Below are 22004 nucleotides of genomic sequence, written 5' to 3' on the forward strand. Positions count from 1 at the left end.
AAAGGGTAAGAGACCATAGAATGATACAAAGAATGAAGGGGTGGTCAAAGGAATGGAATGATGAAGTAAGGAAGGGTAGTAGCAAGAGTCAGCATGCATATAGTTCATAGACAGTGCCCCTGAGGGACAGAAGTCCCGAGTTCTGGTACAGAAGGGTGCAGAACCCTTGGAACTGAAGGTACAAGAGCAGAGAACCGTAACACCCTCCCCTCTTCCCTAATAAGAATGTACTCTGCAGAGTATATGCTACTTTGTATTAGTATATTTAATACCATATTTCGGGATTGAACGAAGTATATGTAAGAAATGCATTGTCCATACAGTAAAGCAAAATGATAGCATCAGCAAAATACTTGTATTACACAATTGAGTTGTCTACCCATAAATAAGGGTAAACCCTACTCGTGTACTTCAAATGGCATGAACAATCTTTTCTACTTTATAAAGACACTTTCTATGCACATTTGTTACATTACATAAGAGCACACATGCATACACACACCAAACAAAAAAAAAATGCAAGATATATGTCACTGTATGTTATTTATACTGTGGACAAATGATTGAGATTTGCATATCCACCAACCTACTATCGAATCACAGAACCAACCCAACACCCCTCACAAAGGTTTGTGTAAAAAGCAAAGAATCTGTCTGTGTAATGTCATGTCCAAGTTCAAATGTCAACCATTTAATTTTGTACTTCCTCAACATATTCCGCCGAGTCTACAATCTCTTGTTCACTAACTCGTTCGTCACACTGGGTATGATCCGCTGAGTCTCTGTGAATGCCATTTGGAGTGCAGAGAGTGTTATTCGGGCTCCTCGAGTCGATACACGTGGGAATAACTACATTACTTAATGCCTTGCGCGTGGAAATGCACTTTTACATCCCACTATTATTTATATCGAATGTCAATGCATACTAATGCACCTACATTATTGGGCATACATTTCTCTACGTTATTTCTGCGCATTCATCATTCTTACGATGTCAGAGCCAAATCAATATTGTTTCTAGCTTTCGAGAGGAGTAGACTAAGGTCAATATTTCCGCTCCGTACTTCTTCGGTGCGCGCGAAAACTGCACCCATTTCAAATTGCCGCTTTCCCGTAGAGTCTAAAATCCTTTTGGTTTCCTCGGCCAAATCTCTAAAGTGTTGTACACTTTTCTTTCGGTCCAGTTGGGTATATATCCTTGTGGCTTTTGCCCTATCATTACGGTCCTCGCTCAATAGATTAGTGCAGAAATTGATCATGGCATCTAGTGACTTCAGGGCCTTCGTCTCTGTGATGCTCTTCCGATCATTTTTCATTTCCTCCACTGCTTTCCCGAAGCTCTCTATGCTATATTTACCAGCTAGTTGTAGGCCATCAATAATGGCAGTTATAATTTTATTCTTAAATGCCTTGGAACTGTCATCTTCTGTGGATGTGCGTTTTGGGTTTTGAATAGTTCCATAGCCCTGGCTGTTCTGAGAAGAAGAAGATTGGCGGCTATTACCGTTGCGGCCACTACTCGACATACTTGTGGCTGAAATTGGTTGTTGATTGGTTGATGTTAGTTAAACTATTGGGGGTTGGGGAGGATGAAGACATAAACGCCTCATTATAAAGCCTTGAGAACGTACCTTTACACTTTCATTGCGCATGCCAATTTATCCTCTCTCCTCCCCAATTAAGGACGTACTTTGCACAGTATCAGCTACTGCATTAAACACTTACACTAAATTTTGGGGTTGAAGGAAGTACACGTAAGAAATACATGCAATGTCCGTACAACAAAGCAAAGCGGCAAAAGTGATGCCGTACTTTGCACAGCACAAGCTACTTTGCATTAAATATTTATACTAAGTTTTGGGGTTCAAAGAAGTTACACGTAAGAAATGCATTGTCCGTACAGCAAAGCAAGGTGACAACGGCGACATCAATGAAGAAAAGAAACAAGCTACTACCTCCTCACACATATACACACCAAACAAAAATAAAAATGCAAGATGTATGTCACTGTATGTTATTTACACTATGAACAAATGATTGCGATTTGCACATCCATCCACCGCCAAGCACCAAGCACCCATCATCACCCGACCCTCACCACGAAAGCGTGTGTGCAAAGATTTAAAAGAAAAGGGAAGAATCTGTCCGTGTCTGCGCAACCTCATGCCGTCCCAAATGCCGACCATTTAATTTGGTACTTCCTCAACATGTTCCACCGAATCTACAATCTCATTCACCAACTCGTTCGTCACACCGGGTATGATCCGTTCAGCCTCCGTGAAAGCCCTTTGGAGTGCTGAAAGTGCTATTCGGGCTTCTTGAGTCGATACGCGTGGGAATAACTAAATTAATCAATAATCAATGAGTTAATTAGAATAGCATCGAGGAAATAAATCATCAATAAGGAAAAGGGAAACTGACTGAAGCGATAGCAGGCAGAACTACGGAATCCAACATCGCCGTATCGGGTAGCTCAGACATGTGTCGATCATGTTGCGGCGCCATAGGGGGGTACGGCTCCGAACCCAGCAATTCACCATAATCCTCCTCATCTTCGTCATCCGACGTAAGCTGCAGAGCAACATTACTCTGCGCATGCGGCTCCGCGTGTCGCACTGTAGCCTGCGAATCCGAAGAGTAACTCGACGCTGTCGATGCACGATTTTGTGCATGTTGGAGTTGCTGATGCTGGATAACCTGAACGGCCTGAGGAGGTAAAGGTGGTAACTTCTCGCCCTTAGTCGTTATACTCGTAGTTAACGAAATCTCCGAACCCGTTCGTCTCGGGCCTTTGGGCGTGCCATTCGCACTCGGTGGAGCAGCCACTTGACGTGTCCGAGGTGGACTGACCGGAGCTCCGTTCGAATTAGGAATAGGATTTGGATACGCATTCCCATTCCCGATTCCGTTATTATTATTATATCCATTGATCGTATCCCCTTTTCGTCCAATCGTTGCTTGGCGACTCACATGCCGCACGGTGCCGAAATCCCATAGGTCATCCATATCTTGTGCAAGACCCCTAATCCCATCGGAGCAAGAAGGCAAGAAGTCAGCAATGCTACATACGAAAAGAATCACAGATAAAAAGATAGGAGAAAGAAGACACAAGAAAGAAGAGGAAGAGGTTAGATGACATACGTGATGTCATCATCAGCGACGTCGTCATCTTCCGTTCGTTCGCCACCTTCTGCCTTCCATCGCTCGTGCCTTTCGATAAGCTCAGTAAGGTAACTCGTCTTCTTTGCCATGCGTACGAATTTATGTTTTAGCAGTTCCCGAGCAGAAGGACGCTAAAACCCCGTATGTTAGTTCTTCCAGCTCCATGAATATGAAATAGGTTTTACGTACCTGTCGCGGGTCACGCTGCAGACATAGGGAAACAAATTCTCGGAATGGTCGTGAAAACGAAGCATCCAGTTGTGGCGGCGGGTTCTTCGGGATTAAGAACAGCACCTTCATTGGATGGAGCTCAGCATAGGGAGGTTCTCCCTTGGCCAACTCAATTGCCGTGATCCCAAGACTCCAAATGTCCGCCTTATAGTCGTATCCCGACTGCTTTATTACTTCAGGTGACATCCAATATGGCGTGCCGACGAATGTATTCTTTTTCGCAGACAACGTGCCCGAAAGTTGGCCTGACACTCCAAAGTCAGCCAATTTCACGTCGCCAGTTGCCGAGAGCAGGATGTTTGCAGCTAAATATATGCCCAGATTAAGCATTACGTCCGAGCATCCGGTATCCGACAACGCGCACCTTTAATATCCCGATGTAATTTGCCCTCCATGTGCAGGTAATCCAACCCTTTCAGCAGTTCACGAACGATGATAGCGATGTATTCTTCTCGGAATACACCAGGTTTCATCTGTCAGGGTCAATAAGCCATGCAAGCCCTTTTGAGAAAACTCAAATTCAAGATTACGCACAAGGTCAGAGCATGACCCTCCAGAACAGTACCTGGTGGTGGCGAGTCAGATATATGCGCGTCAAAATGACTAATGAGTTAAGCGCACTCCATTACAATCCATAAGTTCGAGCCTTTCAAGTATGATCCGTGGTATCTATCCCGTATAAACCGGATGAGCCATAAAAACTCAACCAAAAAAAATTTACAACCACGTACTTGGTAACATGTTGTGAATCCAATTGCGATAATATCTGAATCTCCTGCTGGATATCCTCAATCTCATCTTCCGCACTCTCGAGGTCGATAATCTTGATGGCAACAGTCTTCTGGGTGCGCTTATCATATCTAATCATGACATCAAGGTTCGAGTTGAGTTGAGCGAAAATTTGAACTGCGGTGAGACCGACGTGGACGGTAGAACTTACCCCTTGTACACTTCGCCGAAGGATCCCTTTCCTACAAACCAAGAAATGTTGAGCGAAGAAAGTTGACGCGGTCTGTTCGAAGTGAAACGGAAGTCAACATACCTATCCGATTCTGCCTAACGTAGAAGTCTTCCGGATCTTGGTGTCGCGCGTCCTAGATGTATGAAGGCACGTTGTAGGAGCAACGTGGACAAGTAGATTCGGTTGATCAGAACACATCGGACGCGTCGTTCCTTCGAACACAGAAGTCAACAACGAAAGCAAACTTCAACTCACCATCGTATGCTACCCAGTCTTCCTAACCGACCAATAAACACGAACGAATCCACGATCGTCAAAGGAGAAAGCACAGACACGAGAAGAAGGAGGAAGGAGCACGTTGAAGACACGCAAACGCAAACGCACGGAGTCAAAAACGAACCACAACGTAATCTAAGTAGGACCTAACCAGGGGTTATAACGCGGGCCAATGTGGGGAATAATAATAACAAAACGATGACGTTGCAGTCGTAGAAAGTGGCAGGAAGTAGAAGAGGGGTCGTCTCGAGCGAATGCGGTGAGATAGCCTGGTTGGGACAAGGCTCGCTGTGACTTGGGTCCTGTGTTCTGTTCTTCGCCGATGGGCCTGCTGCGTGCGGCATCGCCTTATTGGGCACGAGACGCGCTTCGGCTGACATCTCGTGACTGACACGCGTCGAGTCAATATCTCTCTCCTCCCTGCATGTCTCACTTCTTGTATTCTGCCCATATAAGAGATAGCAGAATGACAAATAGTTCGCACTAACGCGTCTGAAGCATGCTGAATACAAAGAATAATGACTTGTTGTTCTGCTGTTAGTGGACTTGCCTCCGCACATGTATGTCGTTGAGGCCCATGCGTGTGGATTCGGAACCAAACCAAATGAGTCTCCGCGGTAAGCATCTCAGAATGTTCCAAACAACACTTCCACGTTGCCTCAATGCTAACAACGTGCTCCAGACCAGTCCAGACTTATAAATACTAATTATACTTCCGTCCATCCGGAAGAGAAAGAACGTCAAATCGAAATGAACGAATGCATGTGCATATATGTACATGTGAAAAATAACTCAATGCAAGAATTCAATGCACCCGACTAAAATAACTCGAAAGCTCTCCAGACAGGATCAACGCTCCCTTTCAAATCAATTTCAACCCACCGTTTTCGCGCCTCGTCCATCGTCATGATCGTCCTATCTGGGTCACCTGGAGCGAATCCAAAGGCTTGGTCCCAACCGAGTCCGACAGCGGCGAGTTTACAGAAGTTTGAGCTAAATAAAATAAACAAAGTGAAAGTGAGCTGATGATAGGTGCAGTTAGAAACCCAAGAAAAGGCGAACCTGATCGTGCATATAACACCCTCCAACGTCGCCTCGTCTGCCGTCTCATCGGTCCATAATCCACTAACAAGCGCGAAGTCAACAAGTGCGCCTCGAGTCAACCGTATCCGCTGTTCTTCCGATAGTGCTGCGAACTCGGCTTGTACATACGCTTCCCGACTCGCTATCGACCTTAACTCCGCGTTTGTGCTTCTCTCCAGTGAGTAGACACGCATTGGCTGATCCGAGTCAGTCAAGAGTTGCGCGAGTTCTTGTTGAGCAAATGGATCATCAGAGGCGATCCACACTGTATCTGTCCCTCTTTGATCGACACCATTGGCATTTTCACGTGCCATCACTGCAGCCCTCTCCGACATATCTCTTACGGCATTGGCATACTCCACGAGGGGCACATACCCACCATGGTACTCCCAAGCTTCTGTTCTCCTGTCTCCATGTCGCACATGAGCAGCGATGTACGATGACCCAACCTGTTGACGTGCGACTTGTATACGAGCAGCACTTTCCGCGTTCGGTCGTACAGTTTGCGCGAAGGATGACGCGGCGCGTCGAAAGATAGGCTTCGCTCGGCGGAGTTCCCTTGCGTAGCTATGTCCCGATCATGAAACATGAACATACGGTGTAGAGTATGAATACCGAGTCAAAGATCCGCTTGATAGAATTAAAGATGAAACGGAGGTTGCTTACGGATCTTCGAATTCATCCATGAAATGGTGTCCGAAGTGGAATAATGCGGTCCTTGAGTTGATGACCTAACAAATGTCCGATGTCAGGATCGCACATCTTATCGGTATCGGTAGCATAAACGCGTTAGATACACTTACCCAGTGCCTAGAGATAGGGGTTGCAATCACGTCATTACTTAGTCGCAATACTGGATAATCTCTTTAGGAGTTGCTTACCGAGCTGTCCTTGGACATGCCACAAGTTCTACAATAACGTAAAACAACACCATAAGCAACTCATATCAACTTGTAACGATGAGTCAGGTATTCTCTTACCTTCTGGAGGTGGAGGGAGACAGTCTGGCTCGGGTCCAGGCTGTAGCACACGCACGTCTTGGAAATGGTCGCTCCATCTGGAACACAGGATGCCTTAATATCAGCAGTTATCGATAGCAAAGTTGGCAATTCGAATACGCTTTCATAGAAACTCACCGCCCGCGGTTCCAATTTCGATCATCAATAAAAAAGGTCTTGTTCGTCTACGCAAGCGCACGGCATTGAGTTCGGTGAATGGAGTACAGAATGAAGAAAGGGTAAGAAATGGAAGACGTACTTCCCGTGCAAGCCCGGCTGCTTGCGCCATGAGTGCCAAGTCTGCGGCAAGGCCTACGTACCCATCGAGCATGTACGTGATTGTGCTTGTGCAAACACTGCTATTTGGCGGATGTGGAACATCCATAGGACCACCGGGAGGGATGTACCAATATGTTCCCATGGGCCCCTTCATGCCAGCTAGGAATTTTGAACATTCGTTACGATATTCCAGAGGTGTTAACGGGAAAGATTCGTAGCCTTCGTACATGAGCATTCCCATTGAGTGAGATGCATTATTTTCAGTAGAAGCGTCGGTACTGGAGTTCGGGAATGAAGGTACAGGAGATCCATGCAAGTAAGTGTGCAACTTCTCGGGGGTTTCGACAGACAGAATGACAAGGAATGCCAGCAGGATTACGCTTGCAAGACCGACAACGAGCGGGATGCGCCTTCGCACAAGCGTCCAATCGATATTCGAAGACGGCTTCGCAGACTTCACATCAACATTTGGTGATCGCCGATGCGGAAAAGACACGCTGGCAGATGAAGTGAGCAGCGGAGCGTGCTGCTGAGCTTCTAATTCATAGGAGTTTGCGTCTTCTCTGTCGTCGTCCGCATCAAATCTTGCTTCTTCAGTGCGCCCGGCGCGTGAATGAGGTGTTCGCGGAGTTAGAGCTTGTTCGTCATAAGCTGAATAGGCGGAGGATGCGATCCATGGATTCGGGCGAGGCATTGTATTCCGTAATCAAAAGAACTAAGTGAGTCGAAGACAAGACCGAGTCCAGCTTGGCAGTGATGGAGAATGGAAAGCAAGCGAAAAAAGCAAGGAGAGATGTCGCCAGCGCCGTCGACCACCCCGTTGTCAGCGTTCGCAGAAGTGGCTCAAAACAACCGACGAGTGGGTGACGGTGGACAAGTGCAACCTGATTGAGCGACCGGCTACGTTCCCGAGCATTGATCCGCTGTGCCCATTTTGGGCATCCAGTGTCACCCTTTGTCACCGCCACTGCTAAAACGACGATCCCATTAAGAATAGGATGGTCAACAGATCTGAGACACAACAACTTTACGACGAAAGAGTCAAAAGTACGAGCAGATGACATTTTCAAATGGTGACGCGTCGTTCTCTTCTCGTCCTTCAGACAAGCAATTCTTGGAAATTCCCTAATCCAATACTGTTACATAATAAATGGATCCGGAAATTAAGGGTGACCATCCAATCTCCGGCCCTTCGGAGTCGGAAGAACCTCAACAATGACTCGGTATGTCACTGGTGTAGGTTCTCGTCCGCTATACAGCCTCGGAGGGACGGTGACTCGCTGCGGTGAGTGTTCTTCCATATATCCAGCGAGATGTCCGGAATATCGCATCGTGCATTCTCCTTTTGAGAGCGCAGATAGCAGAATTTGAAACCAGCTTGTTATCGACAAGAATTCGATTTGTTAGTCAGGGATTGATGTGTCAGGGGCAGTCGTGCTCGGACGATTGGCAGAGGGGAAAGAAGTCTCCGGTGCGAAATGGCTGTGGCGAACAATTTTTAACATCATCAATAATTCCGTAAAATACCCTGTGAGGCTATTTGTGTGGGAAGCTGTAATATTCCCATACTTCCATTTGCCCGTCCCGTCCTCAAAATTGGTCGGAAGTGAAACCGGGGGGGCCAATTTAGAGAAATCACGCGAGTCATCCTGGTGGTGTGGTGTGGCGGGACCGAAGTGATTTGAAGCCAAACTGCGACTGGTAGTGCGAGCAGTAATTTCGATAGCGTAACATATCGTGGCTTGCTAATCAGCCCACTAATTTTGTTACATGCGATCGTCTATGGTATAAATGCTCCATGGTTCTCGCCCTTTCGAAATGTCTAGTCTCGTTTGGCCCTTTCCCTCCACTGACAGCCAACAACAGTCATGAGTGTCAGTGCCATCCCGTCCCAGACTCCGACCCTCCATGACGAGCCCGTTCACGAAGAGCACATCGTGTCCGAGGTCGACATCTCACGCGCCGAACGCGCATTCCACACCCTCGAACGCGCCACCACCACCGAGTCCCGCAAGGAGCTCGCAAGGCGACGTACCAACTCTATCTCGGATGAGAAGAGAGCACTCGATGTGTACGATGAGGAGAAGGCAGAGCAGCCGTTCGACCTCAAGGAGTACCTCAGCTCGTCTAACGACAAGGCTACTGCCGCCGGTCTCAAGCACAAACATGTCGGTGTCACCTGGGAAGACCTCCAGGTCGATGTCAATGGTGGTGTCGACTACAAGGTACGCTTCGCATCCGCCTCATTGTATGCTTCGGTTATACTCATGGCTGTGTAGTTCCACGTTAGGACATTCGGACAGGCAATTTTGGAATTTTGTTTGCTTCCGTATTTCTGGTTCATGACTTTGTTTAATCTTGTCGCCCCTTCAAAAAGAAATGCGATGCCTACACGCACGATTCTTCACAAGTAAGCATTTTGCATGTCGTATCATATTTGGGAAGCAATTTTCTTAACGAAACGCAGATCATCAGGGGTGTTAAAACCTGGCGAGATGTGCCTTGTTCTTGGCTGCCCTGGATCAGGCTGTACAACTTTCCTTAAGGCGATCGCAAACCAGCGGCGCGAGTATGGCCGAGTATCGGGCGACGTGCGCTACGCAGGTATCGATGCCACCGAAATGGCTAAACGTTACAAGGGCGAAGTGGTGTACAACCAGGAGGACGATATTCATATGGCTACTCTCACTGTGCAGCAGACTTTGGCCTTCGCACTTAGCACAAAAACTCCAGGTCCGAATGCACGACTTCCCGGCGTCTCGCGCAAGGACTTTGCCAGGGAAGTCTTAAATACGCTTTTGAAAATGCTCAATATCAGCCACACTGCAAACACACTCGTCGGCGATGAATTCGTACGCGGTGTTAGCGGCGGTGAGCGCAAGCGTGTAAGTATCGCGGAAATGATGGCAACTCGTGCCCACGTCCAGTGCTGGGATAACTCGACTCGCGGACTCGATGCCAGTACTGCCCTGGACTTCGCTAAGAGTCTAAGAATCATGACCGATGTACTTGGACAAACGGTTTTCGTCACACTATACCAGGCTGGTGAAGGAATCTACAACCTATTTGACAAGGTCATGGTACTTGACGAGGGTCACCAGGTCTTCTTCGGACCGCCTTCGGAGGCTCGTGCGTACTTCGAGAACCTTGGATACAATAAACTCCCGCGCCAGAGTACAGCAGACTATCTTACCGGTTGCACGGACAAGAATGAGCGCCAGTTTGCTCCTGGGCTTTCTGCACACAGCGTTCCTTCAACACCTGAGGCAATGGAAGCTGCCTTCCGCAGATCTCGTTACGGAATTTCCCTCGATGACGAGCTCTCCAAGTACAAGCTCCTACAGGAAACCGAAAAAGCTGACCAAGAAGCCTTTCGCGCAGCTGTCGAAGCTGACAAGAAACGTGGTGTATCTAAGAAGAGTCCTTATACGCTTGGATTCTTTGGACAGGTCAAGGCCCTTACTAAGCGTCAGTTCCAGCTGCGCATTCAAGATCGCTTCCAGCTTATCACTTCATACGGACTTGCATGGATTCTTGCTATCGTCATTGGAGCGGCATTCTACAACCTCCCGCCAACTAGTGCAGGAGCATTTACACGTGGTTCAGTTATTTTCGTCGCGATGCTTACAAGTTGCCTCGATGCATTTGGTGAGATGCCGACACAGATGCATGGAAGGCCGATTCTGCACAAGCAAAGTGCTTACGGTTTCTATCGCCCCGCGGCCGTTGCACTCAGCAACACTCTAGCAGATTTACCGTTCAGTGCATCGCGTATATTCGTGTTCAACGTTATCGTGTATTTCATGCCGCACCTCAGCTGGACTGCTGGTGGTTTCTTTACGTTCCATCTGTTCACTTACCTTGCGTACCTCGCCATGCAAGGCTTCTTCCGCACTATGGGACTTCTATGTGTCAACTTTGACAGCGCGTTCCGCATTGCAACTTTCTTCGTGCCGAACATGATTAGTTATGCGGGCTACATTATCCCCATTTTCGATATGAAGCGGTGGCTCTTCTGGATTTCGTACATCAATCCGCTCTACTATGCCTTCTCCGGATGCATGGAGAACGAGTTCATGCGTATTTCGCTATCATGCGACGGTAATTCCGTTGCCCCAAGGAATGGTGGTATTTTGAACAAGTACCCCGACGGCGTCGGACCGAACCAAGTGTGCACCCTCTTTGGTTCATCACCCAGTAGTTCGTCAGTACCTGGCAGCTCGTATATCGGTGCCGGTTATCAGTACAATGTGTCCGATTTATGGCGCCGGAATTTCGTGGTTCTAGCTGCATTCTTCGTCGTATTCCAAATCACTCAGTTGATCGCACTTGAGTACTTCCCGGTAAGTTGATTGCTCCGATGCATCGCATGACCTGCCTAATGGTTTTATGCATATTCTAGCGTTATACTGGCGTATCGTCTGTAACGATCTTTGCTAAGGAGAATGCAGAGACGAAGAAGCTGAACGAAGAGCTACACAAGCGTAAGGAAAACCGTGCTTTGCGCGAGAAGGGAGAAGAGGACTACAGTGACGAGAAGAAGAAGGATTTCTCAGACCGCCGCGTCTTCACTTGGGAGAACCTGAACTACGTTGTACCTGTACCTGGTGGCAATCGTCGTTTGCTGCACGATGTCATGGGATATGTGAAACCAGGTACACTTACTGCGTTAATGGGTGCGTCCGGTGCTGGTAAGACGACGTGTTTGGACGTCCTTGCACAAAGGAAGAATATTGGTGTTGTCACTGGAGACATTCTTGTCGATGGTCGCCCTCTCGATTCCGACTTCGCACGCGGTACTGCATATGGTACGTCGCTTCTGGGGATACAATGCCGATGTCCGTGATACTGACGTGAGCTTATTAGCCGAGCAAATGGATGTACACGAGGGAACAACGACGATTCGCGAGGCCATGCGCTTCTCCGCTTATCTCCGCCAGCCTTTCTCAGTGTCGAAGGAAGAGAAAGATGCATACGTCGAGGAAATGCTTGAGCTACTCGAGTTGCAAGACATGGCGGATGCGATGGTCTTCAGTCTGACTGTCGAGGCACGGAAACGGTTGACAATCGGTGTCGAACTCGCGAGCAAGCCTGAGTTGCTTTTGTTCTTGGACGAGCCGACCTCGGGTCTCGACAGTCAGTCTGCATGGAATCTGGTTAGATTCCTTAGGAAGCTTGCAGACAGTGGACAAGGTATTTCGATCTTTATTGGTGAAATGACTGATTCTCTAATACGTGTTTTAGCTATACTGTGTACCATCCACCAACCGTCTTCGCTTCTTTTCGAAAGTTTCGGTGAGTTGCATTAACCACTATTATTAGTAATGTCTTCTGTATACTGATATGTTTCCAGATCGCTTGCTTCTTCTTGAGAAAGGGGGTGAGACAGTTTACTTCGGCGACATCGGCACAGATTCGCATGTACTACGCGATTACTTTGCGCGCTACGGAGCTGTCTGCCCGCCAAATATGAATCCCGCGGAATACATGCTTGAGGCGATCGGCGCAGGTGTTACACCGCGTATCGGCAGTCGCGACTGGAAGGATATCTGGCTTGAGTCTCCAGAATGTGCTCGTGCGCGTCAGGAAATCAAAGAGATGAAAGAGAAAGCGCTCGCGAAGCCGTACTCTAGTGCTGTGAAGAAGTCAACTTGTAAGTTTTGCGTTCTATCCAAGGGTCGCGAATAAAGTAGACTGATTATGGGGACTTAGATGCAACGCCGTTCATGTACCAGCTCAAGACGGTCGTTTCGAGGAACAACATCGCACTTTGGCGTTCACCAGACTATGTGTTCACGCGACTCTTTGTTCACCTGTTCATCTCGCTCTTCTCTTCGCTGTCGCTCCTTCAGCTTACTGACAGTCTTCGTGACCTCCAATACCGAGTAAGTAGTATATCTGGCATTCCAATAAAACGATATTCTGACATGCTACTATTTCCAGGTGTTTGGAATGTATGTTAATTTTTATATTGCTGTATTATTTATTTTTGGCAGCTAACTCGCGCATGAAGTTTCTGGGTGTCCGTCTTGCCAGCTATTCTGATGTCTCAGATCGAACCTCTATTCATCATGAACCGGAGGACTTTCATCAGAGGTATGTTGTTTATCCTTTGTTGCACTGATTCGGTGCTAACTATTAAATGCAGAGGCTTCGAGTCGCATCTACTCGCCGTATGTCTTCGCCATCGGCCAGTTGATTAGTGAAATTCCGTACTCGATTCTCTGCGCTATTGTCTACTGGGCTCTTGCAGTATGGCCAATGGGCTTCGGCAAGGGAGCGGCCGGTACGAATGGAAACGGCTACCAGCTGCTCATGATCATTTTCGTGGAACTCTTCGGTGTCGCCCTCGGTCAGTTGATCGCCGCTATCTCACCTTCTATCCAGGTAATTCCGAACAATTACATCTTTGCCGTGAATTGTACCAATTGCATTTTCGTTAGATTGCCGTCTTGTTCAACCCGTTCTTGGGTCTGGTACTGACGACCTTCGCTGGTGTGACTATCCCGTACCCGACGATGGCGAAGTTCTGGCGCTCGTGGCTGTACTGGCTTACACCATACACGTACGTGTTGGGAGGTATGCTTTCTACCGAACTTCAGTACGTTTTTATCAGCCCTGTTTACTCGGACGAAGTTACTAAGTTCAGTCCAGTGGTCTGACCGTCAATTGCCGGGACGACGAGTTCGCGCATTTCAACCCCCCATCTGGCCAGACATGCCAACAGTGGGCGGGAGAGTTCGTCTCTGCGTTTGGTGGATACCTGAACAACCAGAACGCAACGGCTGATTGCCAGTACTGTCAATACAGAAAAGGTGACGAGTTCTACACACCACTTCGTATTAGCTACGATGACCGCTGGCGGGATGTTTGGCTCGTATTCTGCTACTTCGGTATGTGTCCTTTTCCGACCTCTTTTATTTGAATGCTGATACACTTTTTACTCGTAGTTTTCAACATGGTTGCTACTATTAGTAAGTCAAGGCCGTTTTTCTGTTCTAATACACGCTCTGACAACTATCTCTTACTCCAGTTGCATCACGTTTCCTCCGTTTCGCCAAACGATAGATCATGTCTATGCATGCTATTTCAAAAATTGTTTTTCCATTTTTGGAAGGTTTTCTCTTTCTCGTGCATCTATTATATTTTTCTTTTGACCGGGTCAATGACTCCCGGTTTCCTTTTCTCATTGATTGTTTGGCATGACCGCTACGACGCACGTCATTTTATATTCATATTCTCTTCACGACATTACCAAAGGTGAAATAATAGACAGCTTTCCTTCCTCTAGAGTATTTGGAATAACTATCGGTAGGGTAGTTACGGAACTCTCGAGCGGGCAATTAATACTTGCTTGGGGCGGATTAAACATGTATTTGCATAGAATTAGTTGAATTGGGATGGAGTTCTGAACCGATTTAAATTGATATTTTTGAATGTGTCTTTGCGTCGAGTGGACTGGGTTGTGCAGAATTCGGCAATGTCCGAAGCGTCCAAGCCGCTCCGTTAGTCAGTTATGCCGGAGTCCACACTCAAGTCGAGTCTCGCTAACTCATCCTCAATCAAGAAGCACGCAACCAACAACGCACCATTTGCTCCATGAGGATGCTATGAACAAGCTGCTATCCTTGATTGTAACTGTACCGGAACGTGCATTGGCAAGCCAATCACTCATTCACATCAAACATACGTGCATTACTGACACGGACACGCTTCAAGCACCCAACCAGTTATTCGTTGACTTGTTCTGAGTAGAGAGGATGTGGGAGCGCAATCTTCAAGACTTAATTCGTGGTCTTCGCGCTCATAAACATGACGAGGCCAATTTCATCGCCGGGGCAATAGAAGAAATCCGGAAGGAGGTACGGAGCGATGACATGGAACTCAAGGCTGCTGCTGTGCTTAAACTCACTTATGTGTGTAAATTCCAAACTTTCTACAGTACTGATAGTACTAACTAAACGTGAACTATGACTTTACGAACTTGCCGATTCAGCTTGAAATGCTCGGATATGATATGAGTTGGGCTTCGTTTCATGTTGTCGAGGTTATGTCTTCTCCGAGATTTCATTTGAAGAGTATGGGATATTTGGCTGCTACGCAAACCTTCGAACAAGAGACGGATGTGCTGATGCTTACGACTAATTTACTCAAGAAGGTATGTAGTCTGATATCCTCGGAAGTTATGTGGTAGATATTAAGCATACGTTACACAGGATATGACGTCCTCTAAGCCTCTCGAGGTAGCCGTCTCGCTCAACGGCCTCTCCCATATCGTTACTCCGGATCTTGGACGAGATCTTTCCCGCGACCTTATCTCTCTTCTCACTCACTCTCGACCAGCAATACGAAAGCGTGCGGTCCTAGCTTTGTACAAAGTGTTCATGAAGTATCCAGATGCGCTCGACTATGGTATGGATCGTCTAAAGGAGAGACTTGAGGATCCAGATATTGGTGCGTACTGATGGATGAGTACAATATACATTGCACTTCTGAATTCTGACACGAAGAACAGGTGTGGTTAGTGCTTCGGTTAATGTGCTCTGTGAGCTTGCGAGACAGGATCCGCGATCGTACCTCCCATTCGCTCCACCCCTCTTCCATCTCCTTACTACGTCAAATAACAATTGGATGCTCATCAAAATAATAAAACTCGTGTGTATCTTCTCCCCAAGACTGTTTTCGTGTAGTACTGATGATGATTCATAACAGTTTGGGTTATTAACACCACACGAACCACGGCTTATTAAGAAGCTGCAACCTCCGATAACTGAACTCATCACCACGACTCCTGCGATCTCACTTCTGTATGAATGCGTGCATACATGTATCATCGGTGGCATGTTGACAGGCGTTTCCGGTCATTCGTTAGCGCAGACTTGCGTCACGAAGTTGGCTGCGTTCCTGGAGGATCCTGACCAGAATCGTATGTAATACTCCTTTTATGATCATCTCTAGATATTTAATGCTAAATTTGAGCTATGTTAGTGAAATACATTGCCCTTTTAGCTATGACAAAGATTGTGCCATCTTATCCTCATCTGGTTGCAGATTATGAATCGCGAATATTGGCCAGTGTCAATGACCAGGACCTTAGTATCCGCATGCGAGCTCTTGACCTTGTCTCAGCCATGGTCCGTAAACAGTTGTTTGCACGCTAGGTGACGATGCTAACGCACCGCTTGTAGGTCAACACAAACAATCTGCAATCTATCGTACAACAGCTCCTTTCACACCTTACACTACCAGAGTCTTCCAGCATTAACACCATCTCCGCTGCGCAGTCGCTTGCTGCAGTCCAGTCTGCAGCAACAACCGATCGACCTGTCAGTTCACCAGCTCAATTTTCATCAGCCTATCGAGAGTCCCTCTCACGGCGCATATTATCCCTATGTTCGACAAATCTGTATGAGAATGTCACTGACTTTGAGTGGTATGTTTCGGTGCTCGTCGACCTTGCATACGTTGCTCGAGCACCAGTGGGCGAGGCTATTAGAGATCAGCTGGTGGATATCGCAGTACGGGTACGACAAATCAGGAGATATGCAGTTCAAGTTTGTATGCGTCTTCTTATAGACGAGACTTTCTTGAGAGCAGATGAGCCTGGGCTAAATAATGAAGGGTCTGGATGTCAAGAGATATTGTGGGCTGCTGCTTGGATTTGCGGGGAATATGGCAGGTGAGACTGGTTCCAAACGCTTTCCCGTTCATTAAGTTGATTGTTCGTTCTTAGTGAGTTGTCTGATACTCGGAAGGCACTCCCTTCACTTCTCTCCTCCGATGTCGCAAAACTACCATCGGATATTATCGCCATGTATATCCAGTGCGCGGCTAAAGTCTTCGCGACGTGGGCTGTAGAGCTGGCAGAACGATGGGATGATGATGACTTACCGGAGATTAAGGAGACCGTTTCCTCTGTCATATCTGGTGTTCGTCAGTTTGCAACACACGCGGACTTTGAGGTCCAGGAAAGGGTAAGAATCGTATAACACATATTAGGCATTACTAAATAACACTATTTTTCTTGGCATATTATAGGCAGCAAATGTTCTACAATTATTCACGTTCATCCAGGCCGACTTGTCATCTTTCCGTCCAAAGCCGAAGTCAGATTATGGTAACGGTTTTGCAGACATCAGTACATCTGCATTCGACCCTGTGGGTCTTACCGAACCCGTATACCCGAAGAGCTTATACCTCCTCCAACCGCTGTTCTCGGCGTACGAGTTGAACCCTGTTGCACCTGAGGCGCAAGCTAGCGTGCCTGTACCAGAGAGTTTGGATCTCGATGCATGGATAGTGTCACATGCGATGCCGAAGGCTGAAGAACCAGTAGCGGTGGAAGTGAAGAAGAAAAAGAAGGATAGAAAGGGAAAGGCGAAAGAGAAGGATGGCGGAGAGGGTGTCGGGAGAAGCAAGAAGGCTGGAAAGAAGAAAGCAAGTGCAGGGATACCTGAGCCAACTCAGGAGGAAATTGCGGAGGCTGAGGAACGCGAAAGGGTATGTTTTGCATTTTGATGAGTATAGAGGGACGATGTTCTCATGTTTCAATTGAAAGGCCAAAGCACGTCGATTGGAGATGCTTCGCGATGATCCCTACTACATCATTGACAACAATCCTAAGTCCCGACAAAACGATGACGTGGATTCAATTCCTGTTGTCCGTTTGGATGATCTTCCTCCCTTAAATTCGGGTAAGTTGTTGACGGCTTTGACAGAAGATCCGAATATTGACTTATATGCATTTGTTTGTCATGAAGTGGGTGTTACTGCACGAAGCGTAACACCCTCGAATGTTCCTATCTTTCCCCGATCTTCTTCGTCAGCGCGTTCTTCTTTCACAGTGGACCGAGGTGGAGAAATGCCACCAGATGCTCTCAAGCGGGATACGCCCGTTCCCACACACACTCCAACCATCCCCGAACAAAAACCGTATGTTTCCGGCTCTTCGACACCTGCTCGAACCAGTTCACCCGCTATCCCGCCATCTTCTTTCCAAGTTTACGAAGTTCATGACGACGAAACGCCCAACACAAGCAATCCTGAGCTTATCAAGGTCACCAAGGTGAAGAAAAAGAAAGCAGGTGGGACGACAGGAAAAAAGAAACGCGCCAAGGAAGAAGATGTTGTAGCTGGCTCTGTTGGTAGTCCTGCCGCTTCATGACCAATTTCGAGGTCGAGCTGCAATGGCTCGGTATCTGTAATTATAGCCTTTTTTCCCTGACGGATGACAGTAAGTATCTGAAGTAACCCGTTCTCGATTGAATAAGCGAGGCAAATCTGCCATTTTCGACGATACATGACTGCGTAGGTGTCCGCCTCGGAGTTTATCTCCCCTCAATTTCTCCATGGTTCCGTGATACCTTGTGGATCAATCTCATGACGTATACGTGAGCTTTTTGACCATTTCCGTTCCGAAGGAAATGCATCTAATAGGAAATAACTTTGAACGGCTTTACTCCGGAAGCTGCAAGATTGCTCGTGTCTTATGATGTCTATGTCCTTGGCAACCAATTCTCTCTTACAAGAACTTCGGAGTATATGTCTCGATATGTCTGTATCTTGGGCTGTCATGTCCTGTGCACAGAGTCTGTTTTCTCCGTCTGGAAAAAATACGGAAGATAAAATGGCTCCGTTTTTATAGGTCTTTGAATGCAAGATTGACCGAATATTACTGAACTTAATAAACATATAAAAGGTATATTACCTCTTGAAAGCGAGGTACCAGAGACTACCGTCAAATCGTCACCCGCGTCTATCTGTCAGCATCATGTTGTTCTCTGCAGCACTCCTCGCGTCTGTCGTTGCATCCGTTTCGGCCCATGCGACTTTCCAAGAGATGTGGGTCAATGGCGTAGACCAAGGCAACTTCTGTGTGCGAACGCCTGCGTCAAACTCGCCCGTCACGGTTCGTGGTTTTGTCGTATATGCAACCCTTTATCCTCACTCCCTAGCCTCTTTTCAGGATGTGACCAGCACTGTGAGTTGGCTCCTGCAAACAAGATTGGTCCTGTCTTCATGGTTAACTGTCTAGGACATTGCTTGCAATGCGGGTGCTTCTTCAAGCCCTAACCTCTGCACAGTTAACCGTAGGTATTTATTGGGATCTTAGGTTTACTCTGGCTTGATACGGTAAAAACAGCTGGTGATGAGATCACCGTTGAGATGCACCAGCAGCCCGGAGACCGTTCATGTGCAAACGAGGCTATTGGCGGAGCTCACTATGGTCCGATGATCGTAAGTACTTTTCCTGTGACACATTCATAATAAGACGCTCTTATAACGTAACTTTCGCAGATGTATCTGGCACAGGTAGATGATGCAACGACCGCTGTCGGCTCCGATGCCGGGTGGTTCAAGGTTGACGAGGATGGTCTTGCGTCCAACAATCCTGACTATTGGGCAAATGAAGTTCTCAATGTATGCGCTGTTTGTTGCCAATCGTACGCATATAGTCCATAACTAACACACGTTCAGGACAACTGTGGTCACTGGACGTTCACAATACCGTCTGATATCGCTCCAGGCAACTATCTGCTCCGTGCTGAAACTATTGGTCAGTGACTCCACGACTTTATCTCTCCATGCATCTTTCGATCTAATCTTGATCATTCAGCGCTGCACACTGCAAGCAGCACTGGAGGTGCACAGTGAGTCAGATGATTGTGTTGTGATGAGACCGGCGAGTTGAATTTCTGCAAGGTTCTACATGTCATGCTTCCAGCTCAACGTCGGTGGGTCCGGATCGGCGTCGCCTTCAACCGTCAAATTCCCTGGCGCGTACTCTGCATCAGACCCAGGCAAGCATCCTGTCCTGGCGCTGTGGTTTGCTGTTACTGAAAAACCATCTTAGGTATTCTTATCAACATCTACCAGAGCCTCACTGCCTACACCGGTCAGTCCCAACCCTTATAGCCCCTCATGCCATTCATTTAATGGGAACATCATTGCTTTTAGTGCCTGGACCGACTCCTTATGCGACAACGTCCCCTCTTCCGGCTTCGACTGCGTACCCCACCACTGCTACATGGAATACTGCTCTGCAACCGTCGACTGTCCCGGCTTCTCCGGTGTCCACTGCTATTGCTCAGGCTTGATTAAAGAGATGGTCTTGATACGCCTTTTAATGCATTAACAAATATGTATCCCATTAACGCACTAAATGGCATTTCGTTTGGTAAAGCTGAGGGCTTTTTCACTTCAACTAGACTGCTTTTTAAAATGAATGAAGGGCTTAAAACACGAGAAGCCAGGAAGTGTGCATGGTTATCAGAATGTTTTTAACACAGCTAGTAGTCTAAAACAACAGACACTTCCCATGAAACAAATATGTATTTGTATTAGAGTGGACAGCAGATAATCTTGTGACAAGATGTGGGCTTCTTCCTGTCTGAAGTACTTTAAGATTACAATATAACTATTGTATGCCTTGTTAGCACATGGAGTAACATTCAACTAAGCAAAGATTGAAGAATATTGCTTCCACATTAGAGGTCTTTAAGTCAATAAGGTGCATAGCCCAAGGGCAATCAAGTACACATTAATCTCAAGCTGTTTCCAATACGATCTATGAATGCTATGTAATAGTCCAAGATAACATATACAGCAATGATATAACTACAGAGATCATCCACTGGATATGCCATGTTCCGTCATTTATTCGGAGCTCGGATTTGATTCTGCCCTTTCGGCGGCTTCGTGATAAGCAGCGGCAAGCAGTTCATAGACGAGCATTTGCTGCTCAGGTCGTTGTACCATAGCGGGCCGCTGTTCGCGTAACGAATCGATTTCCGCAGCGACTTCGTCTTGTTCGAGTGTCTGTGGTAAGGGGCCTTGTGGGGATGATGGGAGAGGCTGAAGTCCGTCGAACCAAGATTGGTCGTACTCAGGTAAAAGCATCCCATGTGCGCGAAGTAAAGAGTTGAGCGCGATGAACGAACCCGTTCTGCCAACGCCTGCAGAGCAGTTCACCACGATTGGAGGATCAGGATGAACCACAGCATCAGGAGGGGTGGAGGGAGGCGGAGTCCTATTTACTCTGGCAACGAGCCTTGCAAAGGCTAGTAGCCACGCTTTCTCCTGGGGACCTTCAGGTACACCAAAGTCTGGCCAATGCGTAAACAGGAGGTGTGTAAAGAACACAGGTTCACCGAGTTCTTCAACTTTCGTATAGCGTAGTGTGTCTACCTCTCCGATTGGTTGTGAACAGCGAGCGAGACGTATAGTACTCTGTATGCAACCCGCATACTCGTCCTTTTTCTCTGCTTCAAGTGAAATCTTGACGGCAGGATCTGTGCAGCCTGGCGGCGCAGGTATGACGAACGATTCACCGACCTCTGAGGGAAAATAAGGATGCGCTTTCGTTCTCCCCCCTTCGCTTGACAAAGTCAGTTGCACGGCGGTGCGTAGTCTACATGGCGTAGAACCAATAGAGTTCGGTGAAGCTAGATGATCTGGTGGTCGGGTATCTGGCTGGAGAAACATCGACAGGAAGGTATGTGCAGTATTCGGAAGTGGCGCCTGGGTTGCGATCCACCAATGGCCGCCATACAGCTCCCTAACCCAGTTTGCGTTCAAATAACGTTCACTCTGTGAATCTGTGGCCAGTCCATCAACAACAACCCGTGTCCTATCGAATGGCTCAATCGCATAGTATCTATTCTCCGGTAAGTTCTCCTTCTTGGTTCCTATATCAACTCGATAATGATCTGCATGAGAATCCGGTACCGCCGAGCGTCTACTGCTAGAAAATGATGCTCGTAGGAACGAACGCCCACTCTTCTTCCCATTGCGAGTTCGAGAAATAGTTCGTGCATTCTCCCTCGCAGTTTCGCGAGCGGCTAGTTCTTGGTAAACATGCACCTGATATGACCTGTCGTACAGGGCACGTTGCAGCCAAGCGGGCATAGATTTTGCAGAGGATGCCATGATGTGGATTTAGTGAAAGATGGAGGGAGAAGTGGTTACTGCATATATAGCCATGACGATATGCTTCCGAATATGGGTGATCGGCG

The 22004-nt window shown here is 47.4% G+C and overlaps 7 protein-coding genes across 7 annotated transcripts; 3 read left to right on the plus strand and 4 right to left on the minus strand.

Moving 5' to 3' along the window:
• Positions 1-854: 854 nt before the first annotated feature.
• FOMMEDRAFT_31692 (uncharacterized protein) lies at positions 855-1526 on the minus strand (the record flags this gene model as incomplete). Its single annotated transcript, XM_007270883.1, has 3 exons — positions 855-896; positions 939-969; positions 991-1526. The coding sequence occupies 3 exons, from the start codon at positions 1524-1526 to the stop codon at positions 855-857; spliced, it is 609 nt and encodes a 202-aa protein (XP_007270945.1).
• Positions 1527-1869: 343 nt separating this feature from the next.
• On the minus strand, positions 1870-4900 carry FOMMEDRAFT_128967 (Pkinase-domain-containing protein). The gene is made up of 11 exons (XM_007271032.1): positions 4610-4900; positions 4436-4487; positions 4334-4364; positions 4125-4253; positions 4015-4062; positions 3928-3958; positions 3758-3866; positions 3352-3698; positions 3142-3293; positions 2422-3022; positions 1870-2342 (listed from the first exon to the last, which is right to left on the minus strand). Exons 1-11 carry the CDS (start codon positions 4610-4612, stop codon positions 2187-2189), a joined length of 1659 nt encoding a protein of 552 aa, XP_007271094.1. The 5' UTR covers positions 4613-4900; the 3' UTR covers positions 1870-2186.
• Positions 4901-5320: 420 nt separating this feature from the next.
• Positions 5321-7943, minus strand: FOMMEDRAFT_23488 (uncharacterized protein). Its single transcript, XM_007270857.1, has 8 exons — positions 6971-7943; positions 6850-6896; positions 6694-6770; positions 6595-6622; positions 6517-6523; positions 6380-6444; positions 5693-6280; positions 5321-5623 (listed from the first exon to the last, which is right to left on the minus strand). The coding sequence occupies exons 1-8, from the start codon at positions 7682-7684 to the stop codon at positions 5449-5451; spliced, it is 1701 nt and encodes a 566-aa protein (XP_007270919.1). The 5' UTR covers positions 7685-7943; the 3' UTR covers positions 5321-5448.
• Positions 7944-8830: 887 nt separating this feature from the next.
• Positions 8831-14406, plus strand: FOMMEDRAFT_170902 (uncharacterized protein). The gene is made up of 15 exons (XM_007271033.1): positions 8831-9215; positions 9270-9400; positions 9458-11333; positions 11393-11798; positions 11857-12183; positions 12235-12285; positions 12344-12643; positions 12703-12875; positions 12934-12944; positions 13004-13086; positions 13139-13377; positions 13434-13591; positions 13645-13883; positions 13941-13964; positions 14024-14406. Exons 1-15 carry the CDS (start codon positions 8859-8861, stop codon positions 14056-14058), a joined length of 4410 nt encoding a protein of 1469 aa, XP_007271095.1. The 5' UTR covers positions 8831-8858; the 3' UTR covers positions 14059-14406.
• A 344-nt stretch (positions 14407-14750) lies between these two features.
• Positions 14751-18154, plus strand: FOMMEDRAFT_95562 (Adaptor protein complex AP-3 delta subunit; the record flags this gene model as incomplete). Its single annotated transcript, XM_007270895.1, has 11 exons — positions 14751-14906; positions 14987-15148; positions 15207-15444; positions 15506-15645; positions 15703-15916; positions 15979-16124; positions 16179-16669; positions 16724-16964; positions 17029-17490; positions 17549-17688; positions 17770-18154. The coding sequence occupies 11 exons, from the start codon at positions 14751-14753 to the stop codon at positions 18152-18154; spliced, it is 2775 nt and encodes a 924-aa protein (XP_007270957.1).
• Positions 18155-18760: 606 nt separating this feature from the next.
• On the plus strand, positions 18761-20087 carry FOMMEDRAFT_170904 (glycoside hydrolase family 61 protein; the record flags this gene model as incomplete). Its single annotated transcript, XM_007271034.1, has 10 exons — positions 18761-18898; positions 18956-18970; positions 19025-19079; positions 19133-19227; positions 19288-19410; positions 19468-19546; positions 19607-19640; positions 19693-19790; positions 19844-19885; positions 19948-20087. 10 exons carry the CDS (start codon positions 18761-18763, stop codon positions 20085-20087), a joined length of 819 nt encoding a protein of 272 aa, XP_007271096.1.
• A 607-nt stretch (positions 20088-20694) lies between these two features.
• FOMMEDRAFT_128981 (phosphatases II) lies at positions 20695-21912 on the minus strand (the record flags this gene model as incomplete). The annotated part of the gene is made up of 1 exon (XM_007271035.1): positions 20695-21912. A coding segment is annotated over exon 1 (1203 nt), but the record flags the coding sequence as incomplete, so codon positions are not given.
• Positions 21913-22004: the final 92 nt, after the last annotated feature.

Source organism: Fomitiporia mediterranea, assembly GCF_000271605.1.
Source record: "Fomitiporia mediterranea MF3/22 unplaced genomic scaffold FOMMEscaffold_15, whole genome shotgun sequence".
Classification (NCBI taxonomy): domain Eukaryota; kingdom Fungi; phylum Basidiomycota; class Agaricomycetes; order Hymenochaetales; family Hymenochaetaceae; genus Fomitiporia; species Fomitiporia mediterranea.

What these genes read in the sequence shown, in the direction of transcription:
- FOMMEDRAFT_170902 (XM_007271033.1), top strand. Translation starts at nt 8,859, where the DNA reads ATGAGTGTCAGTGCCATCCCGTCCCAGACTCCGACCCTCCATGACGAG. An exon ending in CCGGAGGACTTTCATCAGAG is followed by an intron (nt 13,087 to 13,138) that starts GTATGTTGTTTA and finishes TATTAAATGCAG; the next exon opens with AGGCTTCGAGTCGCATCTAC. An exon ending in GCTCGTATTCTGCTACTTCG is followed by an intron (nt 13,884 to 13,940) that starts GTATGTGTCCTT and finishes TTTTACTCGTAG; the next exon opens with TTTTCAACATGGTTGCTACT.
- FOMMEDRAFT_23488 (XM_007270857.1), bottom strand. Translation starts at nt 7,684, where the DNA reads ATGCCTCGCCCGAATCCATGGATCGCATCCTCCGCCTATTCAGCTTAT. An exon ending in CAGCCGGGCTTGCACGGGAA is followed by an intron (nt 6,897 to 6,970) that starts GTACGTCTTCCA and finishes GCGCTTGCGTAG; the next exon opens with ACGAACAAGACCTTTTTTAT. An exon ending in CGAAATTGGAACCGCGGGCG is followed by an intron (nt 6,771 to 6,849) that starts GTGAGTTTCTAT and finishes CCTGTGTTCCAG; the next exon opens with ATGGAGCGACCATTTCCAAG.
- FOMMEDRAFT_128967 (XM_007271032.1), bottom strand. An exon ending in CGTTAGGCAGAATCGGATAG is followed by an intron (nt 4,365 to 4,435) that starts GTATGTTGACTT and finishes CTTGGTTTGTAG; the next exon opens with GAAAGGGATCCTTCGGCGAA. An exon ending in GAGGGTCATGCTCTGACCTT is followed by an intron (nt 3,867 to 3,927) that starts GTGCGTAATCTT and finishes TGACCCTGACAG; the next exon opens with ATGAAACCTGGTGTATTCCG.